This window comes from Rhinolophus ferrumequinum, chromosome 5, assembly GCF_004115265.2.
Source record: "Rhinolophus ferrumequinum isolate MPI-CBG mRhiFer1 chromosome 5, mRhiFer1_v1.p, whole genome shotgun sequence".
NCBI lineage: Eukaryota > Metazoa > Chordata > Mammalia > Chiroptera > Rhinolophidae > Rhinolophus > Rhinolophus ferrumequinum.
In genome coordinates, this window is record NC_046288.1 from 24,899,954 (window position 1) to 24,917,756 (window position 17,803).

Sequence of the window (17,803 nt, forward strand, 5' to 3'; positions counted from 1 at the left end):
GGGGGAAACCCATTTTACCATAGAATCTTTATCTCTGTAGTAAAGCAATGGCAAGAATAGTTCACTTGCTGACAAAAAACCCAGATTTTTTACACGAGAATACCCACAAAAATATCACATGATATAGCCCTTGTCAAAGTGATTTTATGCATTGACAAGGAAGTTATGGATTATTTTCATAGGCATGTGATGTCACTTCTTATGAGTGTAAATACAACAAAATACAATATGATTCATTTCCTTGAATACAGCAGATTGCTTGCTATGCTCTTTACAAAAGGAGACCAATATGACACAATACAGACAGTAGAATAGGGAGCGTTTGTACACAATGACACCCCTTCTGGTAACAATGCCAGTCCTCCATTCTGTGCCATAAGCAGATGACTGGCGATGAGAAGATGACCAGCTAATGATGGTCAGAAGAAGATCTTTTTTTGCAGAGTGTACACACAGTTTCCTGGTTTTATTTTTTCGTGGTTTTTTTTTGTTGTTGTTGTTCAAGTAACGTTGCATTACAGTGTTACAAATCAACAACTAATTAGGTTTCACATAATTATGCTCAGATCCTATAGTCTCAGTGTCAAACTCTAGTTGCAAAAGAATTCAAAAATTCATATGTCTTTGAGAAAAATGGATGCAGACAGCATTTTAAATATTTAGCATAGGACATTCCCACATTTTTATTAGAACTAACTGAAATCATTATACAAAGGCTATTAGTTTAAAATCTCCTGGGGAGGGTCAAGCATGACAATCGGATTTAAATGTATTCAAAGGGATTTTTTATTTTTTGAAAAAATATAAAATTTTATATCTTACACTACAAAAACATGTACACAAACCAAATGCACATAGAGCTTCAAATAGGGAAAAATACAGAAATGCTAATCCTTCCTTGAATTAACATTGAGGTCGGGACTTCAGATATCATGATGCCTAGCATAAAATAAGATATGCTATAGAGCTGCTTCTGACCAGCATGAAACTAAGAGATTTTAATAAACATATTAACAAGGAGTGAGTCTAAGTTTTATTCTCAGACTACTATAAATGAAATTTACATAATTTTAAATAATTAATTGTAAAACTATAGGAGTCTAAAGATTCACAACTATGTTGACCACTGAAACTGCTGTTAATATAGCTTAGCCTTAATAAACATAACCTAGTTTGCCACCTTCCATTTTTTTCACTTACATTTAGAAGAAACAAATGACATTTGATTATTATAAATATGCTCTTTTTTTTTAAAGACAATTGGTGTCTTCTCCGAAGCAATAATTATGTGGTCATTTTGAATAAGAACATTCAATCATTTATATGTCAAGACTGTCATAAATCCACAAATGAACAGAAAGTTTTTATCTACTTCTCCTTTTATACATTACTATATAATTAACATCATAATGGAGAAAAATATTCAATGTAAGCAGCTGTGCTACAGAGTTGAAAAAAATGACGCCTTATTCCAGTTATTAATTTCAAATAAAACTAGGGTTTTGATTGTTTGTTCATTATCATCATCATCTTATTGTACCTAATTTGTATTTACTTTGAGGTTAAACATCTGGCAGGACATAAACAAAGACAGTATCAGACTTAGCTTTCTTTTTTCTTATTTTTAGAAAGAACAAAATGAGAAAAGGATTTATTCTACTAGGCAACATTATACATCTAGTGAATTTCTAACATCTGACTCAAATAGTATTTGCTATCCAACGCACAATTACAGCCAAAAATGTCTTCCATGGGTAAATATCTCCGCTTGTGCTTCTGAGAACCCACTTTAAATGGGCGAAAGAATAGTGTTAAACAAACAAAAAAATATTTTATCTTTCACATAGAGAGTAAATAGCAGACATGCAAACACAGAAGTGTTCAACTGATATTAATTTGTCATTTTAAACTTGAGATGTGAAACTGTTTTTTCACCATTGCACAATGGTTAAAACTTTTTTACAAATTGAATTAAGGATGTTCTTAACTTTTGGCAACTCTGAAACTAACAATGCTGGCCACAATTAAGTTTACATAGAATACTGGAATATAATTTTTACAGTAATCCTATAACTTTAGAACACTGATTTGCTGATTAAAGTACAAGAAATAAAAGACCATGCACATTATTTTTTTTAGTGAGAAACTCAAAATCTTTACATTTTTACATACAGTTCATACTTTTCAATGGCCAAGAAGAACAACTGATTTTATGGTATGTTTTACATGTGAGTAAATGGCAAGATTAAGAAAACAAATTATGATTGATAAAATTACTAATTGAGTGTCCTCAATGGTATCAGTAAGTTGAAAATCACTCCCTGTTTATCCCTAGTTTTCAAAGTTCAACAGTGAGAAAGACTCATGCCCTAAAAGTGTTGCTACTGGTAGTTACAATATCATTATGTATCATTTGACAAATCTATCTTTTGTGCTAAAATTATTGAGTCTGTGTTTTATTTTTGGTTGTCTGGCGGATGACAAAATGAACCAAAAGGATAAGAAATCACACAATCAAGATTTGTCAAACCTTGCCCTGGGTTCTGCCTCATGCATTTCACAAAACCTGCTTCTTTTTCTTTGTTCCATTTCTCACATTTATAGATGAGATTGGCACTTCCCAATTGGTGACATATCCAGTAGTGAACAAATATTTCAGAAAGGAATTCTTTCCTCTTTATGGGGGAGAACATCTTATTTGAAAGCCTCTTTATTCCTCCTAAAATCATATTGACATTTCTTAGAAATTCTCAACCAAAGTTAGATATGGAAGAAAGCTATGTGTCTAATTAACACTCATCTGGATTTACCTTCCAAAATGAACACCAAGATTGCAAAGGAAGCAAATAAGTTGATCCGAATTAGTGAATGTTTTTTTTGTGAAAAAGTGGAAATCTACATTGTTACTTCAAATTCTAATCACTGAGATGCATTTTATCTTAACCTTTCAATCATCTTTGAGCATAGAAAACTGGAAAACAATTTCGGAAATATCTTGCTTACATGTAACTAATTGTGGTTAGTTCATCAGCTCTAAAATTTATGGTAGTTTCTCTTTTAAATCAGTAAGTCTATTTTTACTTTGAAGTTTCTCAATTGTTACTTTATCACTTAGATTTGTTTGTTTTTACAAAATTCAATGAAGTGCAACCACAATCTCAAATTATTTTGTACAAAAGGAATTAATTTAGTTAATTTTATGTTTCTTGAAAGGATCAAATGCAATTTTAATAATGGTGGTGATTGCTTACTTGTTAAATCAACCTCTCTCTACTTTCTCAGGAAATTTTACTAAACCAAAGCATATGTGAAACATAGTTTGTGTGGAACCATTGTACAGTATAGACTTAATAAGGAGTTATAGTCCTAATTAGACAGAAGTCAATACATCATTTGAAAATTCTTTAGAACTTTTTCTTTTCTTTTTTTTCCCCTTTTTTTCTTTTGTCCATGTTCTTTGGCAACAAGCTACTTCACTGCTTTAGTAAAATGTGGGCGTGGTAGAAAGTAACTATTTCCCAAAAGTTTATTCTTTTATGTGCTAACATTCAACTGAAACAGCATCTTGGGAAAGAGAAAGGAAGTACCATTAATATAATGCAGGTATATTTCCTGTGGATTTCTTTAATCCAGGCTACTCTATTTGATAAACTCTTTGACAATCATGAGTAGGCACTCTTGTTCAAATGCTGTGCTCCTTGAATAATCACATCATTACATGATTTCTATAAAGTGTAGGAATACCAAAAATTGCTTATTTTACCAAGGAGCTCAGTTTTGTTCAAATTCTACTAAACTGTGTAATTGGTATCACAAAGGTCAGTCTTCACCAAGTGTGATATATAGCATATACGTGGGACATATATTCCTCAATAAGGCCAATTAAATACTTTGGAGGGTTCATCAAAAGAAATTCAATTTGATATAACTAAACACAAGATGAAATTTCCATATTAATAGAAAGCCATCAATAAATATAACTTGTCAAGCTTTGAAACGGAGAACATTCTCAAGGAAATACATATATTTGTCATCATTCCTTCGCTGCCTTAGTATCAGAATTTCTAGAGGTGAGCCACAGGGAAAACGGCTACAAAGGATTAAAACTTAGGGGTAATGCTTACTGCTATGCGCCTGGATTGGATTTAACATTAAGAGCATTTTGCACAGTTAAATCCTTCTACATCCTGCTGAAAATATGCCCGTTGGTGTCAACTTTACTTGACAAGATATTTTCTGGGACTCAGAGAGGTGAAATTTCTTACAGGGTTGCAAGATTAATGGCTAGAAGAACTGCATTGTCACAAATATCACACAGTGTTTTTAAAAAGCTAAGGGGATTTGAACTTATAGATATTTCCTATTAGTGAATAAAGAGATTTAGTAGCTTTTGGAAACATGAGAGGAAAAAAAAAAAACCACAAGCTTCTGTTAAATTTTGTTTTCCTGCTTCCCTATTCCTGCTATTCCTATTACATTCTGGAATGCTTGTGCCTGTATGCTGCTAAAATTAAAACACTATTAAAAATGCAAGCAGAATGGTGATGCACACATGTGCAAGTACATACACACAAAACTCCAACTTAAATTGATTCTTGGGTGTACAGCAAATTATACAGTATATACACATTTATTATCTAATAGTTTCCAGAAGAGCAACCGAAAGTAAATTTTATAACACACACAAAATAAATACACACCCTGTATTGTACTTGTCCTTGACCAAGCAACATGTTTATACACTAGTTTCTATAACTTAATGCTGTGTAACAGCAGTTTAAAATTACAAAAGAAGGTATCTATTAAGAAATTATCTGACAATATTGCTCTTCAATAAACTTATGCAGACAATTAAGACTTGAAGTAAACTTCAGTAAATTGCAGCTTTTGTTAGCCCACAAATGGCTATAAAACTTTTCCTTTCAAGTAGATTATTGGAAGTTTTGAAAGGGGCTGCCTTAAGTCAGTCTATAAAGGTGCTGTGTCTAGTTATATATTATTTCATGTATAAAATTTTGTAGTGGGAAGGATTTCGTTGCTGTCACATAAGATAATGTTTAACCTTGTCTTGTTATTCCGTACAGATAATATTTGCTTCATAAAAAATGAAGACAGAGGAAGGTAAGGAGATTTTAGTAAAACACTGATTACAAATTCTGTGGCTGAAAGAAATGCTCTCATAAGATTTAGAAATCACTGAGTTTTCCCTTCCCCGACCCCCCTTTTTTGTTAAAATAAATCTCAGGGCTTGTTTACAAAGTGCAGAATCATTCACTTGACGAAGTGACATTAAAATTAAGTTACACTGGCACCATCCCATTTACCAGCTGCACCTTCATTTCTTGAAGGCTGTTCATGATCTTCTTCTGGTGACCAACAAGAGTCACTCCAAGCCGTCTCAAATCCCTGCATGAAGAAAGCACACGTTGGATGTATGTATTGATTCAATTTGTAGCACACCTCAAAATTTCACGCTGGCAAAGAAGCAAATATTTTGCAGAAACTAATGAGATACAATCTCAATGTAGACAGAGTGTCCAATTTTCAAAGGCAGTCTCCAAAATTGTACCTTGAAATCAGTTTGCAGTCAAAGAATTACTTAAAATGAAGAGAGTGCTATAATATATATTCAGCTCCTTTTTTTGGACATCATTATGTTGGGGGAACAGAGTGGTGAAAAAATTTACATATGCTTACTAATAATATGTAAATTAAAGGGTACAATTTTATTGAACAGTTTTGAAAATATGGGCCTACAATATCAACACACATTTTTTTTTTTTTTTTTTTTTTTTTGCTAACAGCAATTGAAGACTAAATTCTTCAAATGACTCAGTCAGTACATTTTATATAACATATGTATTTAGGGGATAATCACTATTACATTACTCTTATAACACTGAAATATTTTCTTTTTTACTTGGGACGCAAAGTACCAGAGCTTGCTTTCTTTGCCAAACAAAGTCCAGGCTATTGGCATAGACAGCATTCTGGAAGACGTTTTTTACATGCTATCAGAAAGTCTTTTCAACCAAGATATTTTCATATTGTTTCTTTTAAACATCTTATTATGCAAAAGGAAATTACAAATGTATAGATTTCAAAACTAACAGCATATTATGGAGCTCATGGCCAGTGCCTATGGTTTTAAAATGTTATTTCACAGGATATTCAGGATTTCTATACACTTAAGGTACGTATTTGGCAAGTATAATGACTCAGGTATGTTTGGCAAATAACATTATAGGAAAAAAAATACCATAAAGAATTCAACATCTTTAAATGACAAAGCCACCATACTAGATTTCTTTAATTACTTTATCGAACATGTTATGCTGCAAGTAGAATATTTTTGCATTAAATTAGTGTATTAATTTTAGATTGTCTTAGAATTTTATAGAATTGAACACAATAACATCAGAAACAGTATATGTAGAATTAAATAGGTTTGGAAACTAAAAGACATCTCTTACTTACCAGAGGATTGAATTTAAATAAGTGGGTACTTAGGCTTTATATGTATTGGCTTTGGAAATAATTGTTTCTTTAAGTAATACCTTAGGTTTCTTTCTATGTTTTTTGTTTTTTTTTTTAAATTTCTTATGAGAAATTTAGCAAATGGCAAGTAGCTAAACAAGAAACAATTGATAGGTATGATGGAAACATATTGCTTTCTTAGAATGTGAATATTAAACATTAAACTTAGAAATTATCATAGTTTCAAGAGACCAGAGTACAATATAGAAATAATAATAATGGTAGGCGTGAAAGACAATCATCAGCAAAACTTAAAAACTAGTAAAAATGCACTTTGAAACAAAATCACTATTATTAGTTATGAAATAGAATAAAAAATAGCTAGTTACAGACTAACACAGGGATAAAAGAGGCTTGAGTTTCATTTCATCTCTTTTCAACTAAATCAGAATTTCTCAGCCTTCCCTGTTCACAATATGGGCTGAATAATTCTTTGTTGTAGGGGTTATGTTGTGCATTGTAGAATATCTAGCAGCATCCCTGGCTTCTACCCATTAAATACCAGATGTGCTGCACCACCTCTGGCTCTTTGTTGTGACAAGACAAAAATGTCTCCAGACATTGCCAAATGTCCTGAGTGGCAAGATCTCCCCAGGTTGAGAACCACTGCACTGAACATAAAAATAACAGGGGGCAATTAAGATGTCTTCTTTCTACATGTTAGAAAAATCTATAACCCTGTGATACACATTTTTGCTAATCTCCTTTTATGGATCAAGAAACGGAGTCTTAGAGAATTTAAATTAGTTGGTTACATAACATAGCCATTGGGTAGCAGAGCTATGACTAAAACCAGGAATGTGACACCAAAGTCCATACTCTTTTAATTTCTCACTACTAAGGTGGTTTTGAGGCATGTATTGCAAATTACATGCAATTATTTATTCAGCTGTAAAATGAGAACTCTATAGATATAACATCAAATATCCAAAATTCTAAAAGAAGAAGATAATGAAGGAAACTGAACACCTACTTCTTTGACTGAAGCTATGAACCCAATCTATACTTCATGGATATTTCAGTTCTGGGCTAAATAATCTCATGTTTCCAAATGTTACTTTTGAATTATGAAGACTTGTGTAGATACGGGTATTCATGGTTGCTCATTAACCTCCTTTGGACCCTAAGTCAGGACATTTCTTAACCTAAAACAATCAATCTCTACTGTAGAATTTAAATAATTAATAATTGAAATGAAGTTTAAAAACATATGTTTTATCATAGGTGATTCTGACAAAGCCAGGTTTGAAAGTACTGCTGTGATATATATGTACTTAAATTTCACAATGCATAAGGCTAATCCAATTATTAGGAACGAGACTTTTGAAATAACCAGTAAGGCCTGAAAAAAAGAAGAATTTATATGTTTTCCCACTCAAACAGCATGGACGTTGCATATACATTACCAAAACTTTAATCTGAAGTGTGTGTGTGTGTGTGTGTGTGTGTGTGTGTGTGTGTGTGTGTGTGCCATTGGTATCAAATCCCTGGTTCAACTTATTTTTATTTCCACTCTCTTAACTTATTTTTACATTATATTTAAATATAATTTAATTCTCCGAAAATAACTTGACCACAGAAAGACACTGGTTCAGTGCTTTGTAATATTTGTAAAGATATTACAAACGAGAATTAAAATGGTATTAAAAATGTTTTTAGTAAAGGTTAATAACTTTATTCTAATATTGGTAAATGCATTAAAATATTTTCTTTTAAATAGTTTGTCTCACACTTTTGTGATTTCTAACAATTACCATTTTACTTCTTAAAGTACATATTAAATTATTAATTTTGCAGTTATAATTTCAGAGAAATTTGATCAAAATTAAAACATTCTACATGTAATGATGCAGTTACTGCTCTATTTATAATAATTTTTGAAAAAATGGAAATAATACAATCTAAGCTATTTTCCTCATTTACTTTTTCTATGTAGGAAATTTTATAGCGAGACAAAGTTTTAAGCGTGTCACCTGTATGACTATTATACTTATTTATTCATGACCACATGTAATGTTAAGTAATACCCCAAGTCAATTCTAATGTTGAAAACTATATTTCAGCATAGGCTTATAATTTTAAACGTGATGAAAATAGTATCTTTACATAAAAAAGTTTGGGTTTTATCAACAATGCAGATTAGTTTGAGAAAAGCTGCAAATGTAATAAATTTCCATTGCTGTGATTACCTTCCAGCATTTTTCCAAATGTTATTCCATAATATTCAACAATGGGAAACACTAATATTATAATAACACTAAAATGACAGAATGAAAAATAAAGAATAATAAGAGGTATCTAGTTGATTTTGGAGTAACTCTTTTTTTTTTTTTTTTTTTTTGCATAACTCTTGATTATTCAGAATTCAGATTTTCATTCATCCATTTGTGGATTAGTCATTCCCTTACTCATTCTTCTCCATTCTTCTTTACACATTTTTCAGTTATTTCAGGGGGACTTAGCAATGCTTGCTGGATAGGAGAAGGGAGAAGAGAGATTAGTGAATATTCCCTAAACTTCAGTGTTTATTCTTTTTACCATAGTTTCGTCGTACAGTTCCAGGTTTGGAAATTTTGGGTTTACTTAGAAGAATCTTGACAATCATTTATATATCTACTGCACAAGATAAATATATTTACATTTGGCAAGAGAGGATTAACCGTGGTCTGGTCATGATTTTCAATGGAAGAAACATTGTGAGGGTTAAACTAGAAGTTTTAGCTCAATTCTGTAGAACAAAGAGTATAGTAAGTACTCCTTTGTGTACTTTAACCATAGAATACATTATGCATATGACTCTATGGATAAGTTAAGAAATATATTTGATTTAGTGTGCACAATTTTTGGCTCTGGATTTGGAAAACTCCTTTTAGTAGCTTATGACCCCATTTGAATAAATGATACTAACAGGAACCTCTTTAGCTTACACACATTTTGGTATACTATTTAAATTCATTGGATTGTGCTCATTTTCTGAATAATCAAAAGTTGACAATAAAGCTCTGACAAGGAATTTAAAAAGCAGCTGTCATACGGACCTAAACGTGAATCCTTGGATTCGATATGCAACTAACCTCAAGCACACATTTCCCCTGGTCAACAATAACCCACTGTATTTACACACCATCGTACAGACTGTGACTTTACTACCACAACATTATTTTAATATGAGTACTGCATACAGAATAGCAAGGTTTAGGCGCAGAGAACAGCAGACAGAAATATCTAGGAGTGAAAGCCTCTTTTGTTAAACATGTTTTGAATCTAAGATCTCCAAGTTTCCCATTTCCTTCCCACATTAAGCCATGTATGCCTGCGTTGGCAAAAAAAAAAAAAAAAATCATAAACAAAATTAAACCTTTATGAAGGAACTTTTTACGTATGCGGTTCTGAAAAATTGTAATTCTTTACTCTTCGTTTTCTAATCCACTATGAAAACAAATTTCATGGCACAAATTATAATATATTTTTGTAATTTATATGGCAGTTTGATCTTTTGTTTTATATTAATGATTTTAATTTTTTTCTAAGCATTTATTATAATACAGGTATGGATGTATTCCACTTGTCAGTTTCTATTCTGTCCTGACAGTACCACTGGTGAGAATTTTAAATTATTTTATGATAATATTATACAGCCTCCATAAAATTAATATTTAGTTATAAAGAATAGTATAAAAATAATTATCAAAGTGTTTTAAGAAATTGTTTTTATCTTAGCTGATATCCTAGCTCCTTTGCCATAAGTCCTTAAAAATGACTGATTTTTTGGGGGGTAAGGGACAAGCAAAATGTACAGATAGTCTTTTTTTATACTTTATATTTCAGACCAAACAAGTAACTCATCATTCACTGTTTTGTGAGTTATTTAACATAATATTTTGATCATTAGATTCTTATATTTATCAAAATAGGAAGAATGTGGTCAAAAACAATAGACAAGAGTACACATATTTTTAGGTGCTAGACTTTCCAACAAATCAGCTTCACTGGAGTTCATGTTTGCTGGCCCAGTTCCTTAAAAGGAATATGTTTATATGGGTCCCAGGAATCTGAAGCAATTGACTTGAGACCAATATTCTCTGAACGGGAGTGTGCTGATACATCTCCTAACTTCATCTTGCTCTTCTGGTTACAGTAAATGAATTAAAGGACAAAGGTATTCGAAAGGAAGCACTATTGAAAGAAGTTACCAAAGTGATATAAATAGAAGAAATTGAACCAAGTAAAGAAAAACTGACCAGACAAAAATTACTTGAGAATAGAAATGAGGTGGAGAACCATTATAAGCAGATAGAAGAAGCTATTAGGTTTTGAAAGAAACATTCAAAATGAGAGTTTCCGGACAGACGGGCAGATAGGCAAGTAAAGGGAAAAGAATAAAAAGAAATAAGAAAATGTGAAACCATAATGTTAAGATATTAAATACATGTATAGTATATTGGAGTCCCCGTAAGATAAAATAAAACAGGTAGTTAATGCAAGAACCATTATTTGTGGTTAAAATCATTCTGTGAAAGGAGAAGCAAAAGAGTAGTAGATTTAAATATATGTATATATGCTATTTTAATAAAAAAAGAGACATTGTTTAATGCAAATAATTTTATTATATATTTACAAGTAATCTGACATTGGGTAGAAGAAATACCTACAGTATCATTTTAATATAAAATGACAAATGACTTTAATAAATTAAAATGACCATTTTTACTGAGAAATTAAATAGTAATAATGTAAAAATAGTTTTAAATTATCAGTAAAAATTTCTGTTTACTATTTTAAATATAGCACAAATGAGTTCTTTGAGTGTCCAGAGAAATAATGGGCCACGCAAATGTGTCATCAAATAGATATGATTTGGTGGTGATAGTGAGGATGAAATTCAGTAAATTATGAGAAGGAGCTGAGTAATTATTTTAGGTCTTTTTAATTATAGGTCTGAAGGAAAAGGACTGTTGAGAATGTAACATTACCTGGTGATAAATGATGGTACCCTGTTACCTTTTGTGTGAGTGGGCAGTGAATTCAATGAATCAAAAGTGCCAGAATACTACAAATGGTGACAGAGAACTACTTAATGCTCATATTATGTGAAGTAATGGAATAAGGACTGTGGCTCACTGCTTTACAATGGTCTACTTTGTTCTAATCTTTACAACAATATTTTAACCTTTGAATTTGTAGGTATTTTAAGTAAGTTATTATATTCACAGGTTAAAACATCATTCATGTTAACGTAATCTAGATGGAACCACCATAACAACAGTTAATTTTCACCAAAAAAAATATATATATATATATATATATATATATATAGGCTAAAATAATTACACATACAGACTATATAATAAAATACAAACAACTTACAACCTTAAAGAATTTAATATTTAAATCTAGTGATTTTTATTTAGTAAGATTTGATAAACTTTTATCTTAAACGTGCAAACAGAAAAGGGCACAATTGGTTCCACTGAGATTGTACCAAATAACAAATCAGAGGCAGGATCTAATATATATCCTTGGGTTGCAAGAATATAAGGTGCACCATTTAAAGATTAAACGAGAGTCCTGCCTGCGAAGCTTCATTTAAGCAGCTGTTTCCTGGGTATTCATCATAGCCAATTTTAAGATTATGTTTTGTTGTATGTAGGACTAGTCACACCAATTGTGCTTACAGTTTTTTATATTTACATTTGTATAACATAGGTACCAGTATAAAACTTTTGTCGAGAAAACATCTTTTCCACAACATGAAATACCAGCAGTTTTCCAAAGAGTTGTTATTCCAATTATTCAAATATTTAAATGCTATTGGAAGCAAAGAAGCAAACATACTGGCCACAAGTACCATTACTCATGCAGTTGTTAACAATAAAGGCTACAAAAGAAGAGGCTTCCTTAAAAGCTGCCACACATGGACAAAGGTTAACTAATTTCCCTTGACCTCATCCAGATTGATTTCTGAACAAGTTTCTTGTCCCAGCAATTATGTAAAAATTATCAGAAAAATTACTCACTCCAAGGTCACCTGAGCGACAGCGTCCATTGAACTGTATCCATTTTCCATGAAAATCTCAGTATACCGGCCCATTTTGATTGCTTCTAGCCATTCACCTACTGATCTGTAGGCCCCAGATCCCAGTGAGCCATGTTCTGCCAATAAATTAGATACTCTAAAACACATAAAACATAAATATTAAAAGTAATATTTTAACTCTTTTATAACAAATTACATTGAAATGTTAGCTCCTAGTCAATGGATCTTTCGGTCTATAAGTGCATTTGTAGGGGAAAATATACAGATGCTAACATGGAACAAAATGTTTTGAAATATGGAATACAAAATCAATCTATTCAGATTTTTTCTATCCATAGTTAATGAGGACTTATAATGGTTTAATAAGTAAATTCTCTTAATACAAAGCAATTTAAATATCCATCAATGGGGGTTTACTTAAGTAAATGTCAATCATAAGATATAGAACAAATACCTGTCTCTTTACTCATGTTCCCTATACATTTTCACATCCCATTTACAATTCAACTTACTCTAATGTAGTTTCTTCCAAACCAATTCTACATAAATTGCTCTAGTTGAAGTGAGCAATGACCTCTATTTTGTCAAAATCTGCAAACATTTTGTAATCTGTAAGAAGAATGACCTCTCAGAAACATTCAACAACCACCACTACCATCTCCCTCTTGAAATCTTACCTTACACCATCTTTTATTCTTTGTTTTTAAATCACTATTCTCTCTTGGCTACTATGACATTGGATGTTCTGGTTTTCCTTAACCTTCTTTGCCTGTTATTCCTCCTTTTCCTGACTTAAACTTTGGAGGCAACCAGGACGTAGCCCTATATCTTCTCTGCCAAGGCTGTTGCTCCACTTTATTTTAGACTATTTTACCCACTGTCATGCTTACATAGCATCTATTATTCCCTATTTTTTTTCCTTTAATCTCCAGTCTAGGTCTCTCACACATTCATGTGTCTACTTCATGCCTCCATATTTCTCCCAGGAATATCTTCCCAACATTTCCAAAATCACACTCATCTTATTCATATCCAGTTCCTCCTGAAGTACTCCCATTATACTGTATGATGCAAGAGTTCACTCTTGCCTCATCCTAAATCCCCTCACAATCTACCATTGTGCATACTGTCACTATCCATTCTATCTCTAATATATTACACATCTGACCACTTCTCTCTCATTTGTTACCACTTTAGTTCAAGACATCATGTCTTACCTGCACAACTACTCTAGCCTCCTATTTATCCTCCTAAATTTTACTCTCACTCTCCTCTCCAAAACCAAAGTTGTTCTTAAATGTTTTTATTTTGTTCAATCTCTCTCTTCCCCTACACTGTGTTGCTTAATGCTGTATACTCAGCAACTAGCCCACAGCATGACACAGATTAGATACATAAATACTGTTGGATGAATAAATGAATGTGTTGTAGTGATTTGCAGCCAGTAAGCAGTGGGGTAAAAGATTCGTTGACAAGGAAATACAGGAAAAAACAGTTGAAGAGTAGGATCTTGAACTTGAGGTGATGGAAGAGTTGCAATTTTTGGTGATAGCAAAGTCTAGAATATGACTATAAGAAGAGTCCAAGGTAAGTTAGAAAACAAAATGACTAAAGGAGATAATTTCAAGGTATGGAGAGACATTCAAACATCATCTACATGATTACTGAAATCACCAAGTTTTGTGACCATGGGTAGGAATAAAGAGAAAAAGACAATAAGTCAGGAACTAACATCTTCTAGAATCAGGATTAGTAGATGACTGAACAAAAATGGGTAGTGAGTGGTACAGTCTTAAGCTAAATCTGTTTAAATGAAACCTTGCAAGCTGATGCTACATATTGCACACAAGGCAATATGAGAATTCTTTGGAGATTTTTAAACTGTTCTCAAGCTATAATGATCATACTGATATAAATTAACACAATTTAGAGCATACAAAATGTATTTTTATGATTTCCTTTATGTCCATCTGTGGCAACTTAACATAATTCAAACACGTAGATGAGAGAAATGCTTATTATTTTACAAGACAATAAACAATTTAAAGGCAGATATTTCAGGAACAACATAAGTTCTAATCACTAAGAAGATGCATTCTCCAGTTGCTACCACAGAAAGTTAATGATGCCTGAACAGAGTTTGAAGGTTCATTTCCTCATTTGTATTTAAAAATGGCTTTTTGCCCTAGTAAACAAACATTATGTCAGATTCATAGAACACATGTAACTTTATCAACAAATTGTTTCTCATTTAGTTCATGCTATTGGGCAGCCAGTTCAGTTAGTGGCATACTTTTATTTCTTGCAAAAAATAAACAATTGCTTCAAATATAGTGAAAATAATAATCCGGTGAATTTCCTAGTAGAGAATCAAATTGATTTATTTTTTGAGAGGATAAGTCTGTAATTTTTCAGGTTAAAGGGAAAAGTATGCTTTATAAATATGCAACATTATTTAAATGCAATCATAAAAATAAAAATATGCTTATTTGCTCACACAAACTTTTCCCACAAAATTACTCATTTATCAATTTTCTGTCTGTTGCAACTGCACAGTAAATGATTAGCCAAATATCTGTGTGCAACTGCATAAGAGTAAAGTCCCAAAAGGGGTTGTCAGTGTTCATAAAATATGACAGACACTAAAATCTATTTTAAATAAATCAAAACTAATCGTTAGGTATCTGTAGTTTAAAATATATCAGTGCTCAATTGGCTTTTCATGGTCTTATAATCGTATTTTTTCCCATTCACAACTATGTGGGACCCAAAACATGAAAATACATGCATTTGAGTGTGTGTGTGTATGTGTGCGTTTTGTTTGTTTTTTTTTTTAAATGTTATCTGAATTTGGCTAGAGTTAACATTTTTCTGAAACTGCATGTTACACTATTAGCTTAGGTATACTGTGTTTCCCCGAACATAAGACCTAGCTGAGTCATCAGCTCTAATGCTTCTTTTGGAGCAAAAATTAATATAAGACCCGGTCTTATTTTACTATAAGACTGGGTCTTTAATATAATATAATATAACATAACATAACATAACATACATAACATAACATAATATAATACTGGATATTATATTAATTTTTGCTCCAAAAGACACATTAGAGCTGATGGTCCGGTTAGGTCTTATTTTCGGGGAAACACGGCATAATCAAATAAATTACTGTCATATTGACTCATAGGATAACGTGTACAAAAATGATTTAATTGATTTAATATTTGGGGCATGCATCTGACTTAGCTGAATTCAGGAAAATCTCTTAGGTCTGGCCTTGTACCTGCTTGATGCATTAACCAGCGTCTTCAAGCTACTTGGGTTACGTATCAGTTTGTCCAACATGTTGACAATTTCATCAAACTTGGGCCTGCTATTTCGGTCTTTCTGCCAGCAATCCAACATTAATTGGTAGAGAGCAGCAGGACAGTCCATGGGGCTTGGCAGACGGTATCCTTCCTCTACGGCTTTAATCACCTGTGTAAAACAGAACCAGTCCCAACATCACAATTTAGTGTAGAATAGCTTGAGAACTCTCCCACTAGCCAACCTTCATTCTTTCTTATTCTTACTCTTGCAGTAACAACCAGCATCACTATCTTTAAAATCCCCAACTACTTCCATTTGCTGCAAAATAAAACTACATAAATAAATATCACAATATAAAAAGATATGCATTCTTCACGTAGTATAAAGAAAATAAATGGTAATCATTTTTACCTCAGATCTTGATGAATGGTGATTTTAAAAATTAATTGACATAAAAATAAATAGTACATGTTTTATTTATCCTTGTATTCTGGAATCACATAGAGATTAAGTCTTCTAGTGATTTCTCAGAAAAGTTAATGTGTCTTTTTAATGAAAAATTAGTTTTAAAATTCTTTTTAAAGTAATGGAACAGCAACTTTACTTCAAAAGAGACTTTTGGATGGTAGACGATGGATAAGTCAAAGGCTAACTTAGCATAATTATCTCATGTATCATTTAATAATGTTTAGGTCTCATCTACTTATTTCTGTCAGGAATTTGGAATAATTCTCTAGTAGCACAGGAATTACAAACATCATTGATTTTAAATGTATCCACGTGTGAATATCCACCTAACTGTGAGAATGTTTGATCAAAAACATTTATGATGTTGTTGCTGTCATCAAAATGTCTAACTCCAGAAAAGATTTGTTTATGCTACTGAATATAATACAGATTCTTTTCAATTGTTAAAAATCAGATGTTTAAGTGATACCAAAAACCAATATTAATGAATGTATTTCTCAAAATCCTATTATGAATATTTCCTTAACAATTAAACTTAATTAAATTTTTTCAGAAAGATTTTAGATTTCATCTGACAAATGGAAATATATATATATATATATATATATATATATATATATATATATATATATACTGATTATAACAGAAAATTTACAAAGATAATTATGAATGATTAGAAAGAAACCAGTCTCTATGATAAAGAAAATGGCCTCTGAACAAGAGCAGTGACAGATGGAAAGAGGATGCAATAGCAAATTTAAGGGGCATTTATGACAAAGGAATTGAGGGGAGAGAGAAAGTATTTGAGATAAAACAAGTTCAGGTCTATCACACTATGGTGGTTGCTGTTAACTTGAAGCAAGCACATAAATGGGGACAGAGAATGTTGGCAGGAATAATTTGGACTTGTTTTATCTGATATGAGTGGAAAACACTCATATGGCAATTTGCAGAAATCTGGCTAGAGCACAGGAGATATTTGGGTTCATAATATAAATGTGAGGATCATCAGCACTTGGTCACAGCCTGAAGTTGGTGTAGTTTATATCTCCCCAGGAAAGGCATAAAATAAAGCTTCCTGAGAAGCACCAATAGTGAAGTTCAAGCAGAGAAATAAAACGTGCTCCAGGACTCTAAAAATAAATGGTTAAGTAAATATTTAATAATGAACAAAATATAGATGCTCCTCAACTTACGATGGGGTTACGTCCCAATAACCCATTGTAAATTGAAAATTTCCTAATCAAAAATGCATTTAATACACCTAAACTATGGAGCATCATAGATTAGCTTAGCCTACTTTAAACCTGCTTAGAACACTTATATTATCCTACAGTTGGACATAGTCATCTAACACAAAGCCTATTTTGCAATAAAGTGTTGAATATTGCATGTAATTTATTATGTGTATTACTTTTGCACCATCGTAAAGTCAAAAAATTGTAAGTC

General features: G+C 31.8%; 1 protein-coding gene across 8 annotated transcripts in view; it reads right to left on the reverse strand.

The window, feature by feature from the left end:
• Positions 1–3,223: 3,223 nt before the first annotated feature.
• The window catches only part of EPHA5 (EPH receptor A5), a 339,363-nt gene continuing 324,783 nt past the window's right edge, over positions 3,224–17,803 (reverse strand). For 4 of the 8 annotated variants that reach the window (XM_033106466.1, XM_033106467.1, XM_033106464.1 and 1 more), the window contains 3 exons: positions 15,861–16,054; positions 12,555–12,710; positions 3,225–5,406 (listed from right to left, as the gene is read on the reverse strand). In XM_033106466.1, the coding sequence (XP_032962357.1) occupies positions 5,301–5,406; positions 12,555–12,710; positions 15,861–16,054 (456 nt within the window). In that variant the 3' untranslated portion in view covers positions 3,225–5,300. Of the gene's footprint in view, positions 5,407–11,958; positions 12,711–15,860; positions 16,055–17,803 lie in introns of those variants that run through there. The other 4 variants (XM_033106462.1, XM_033106465.1, XM_033106469.1 and 1 more) reach the window with 3 other exon arrangements.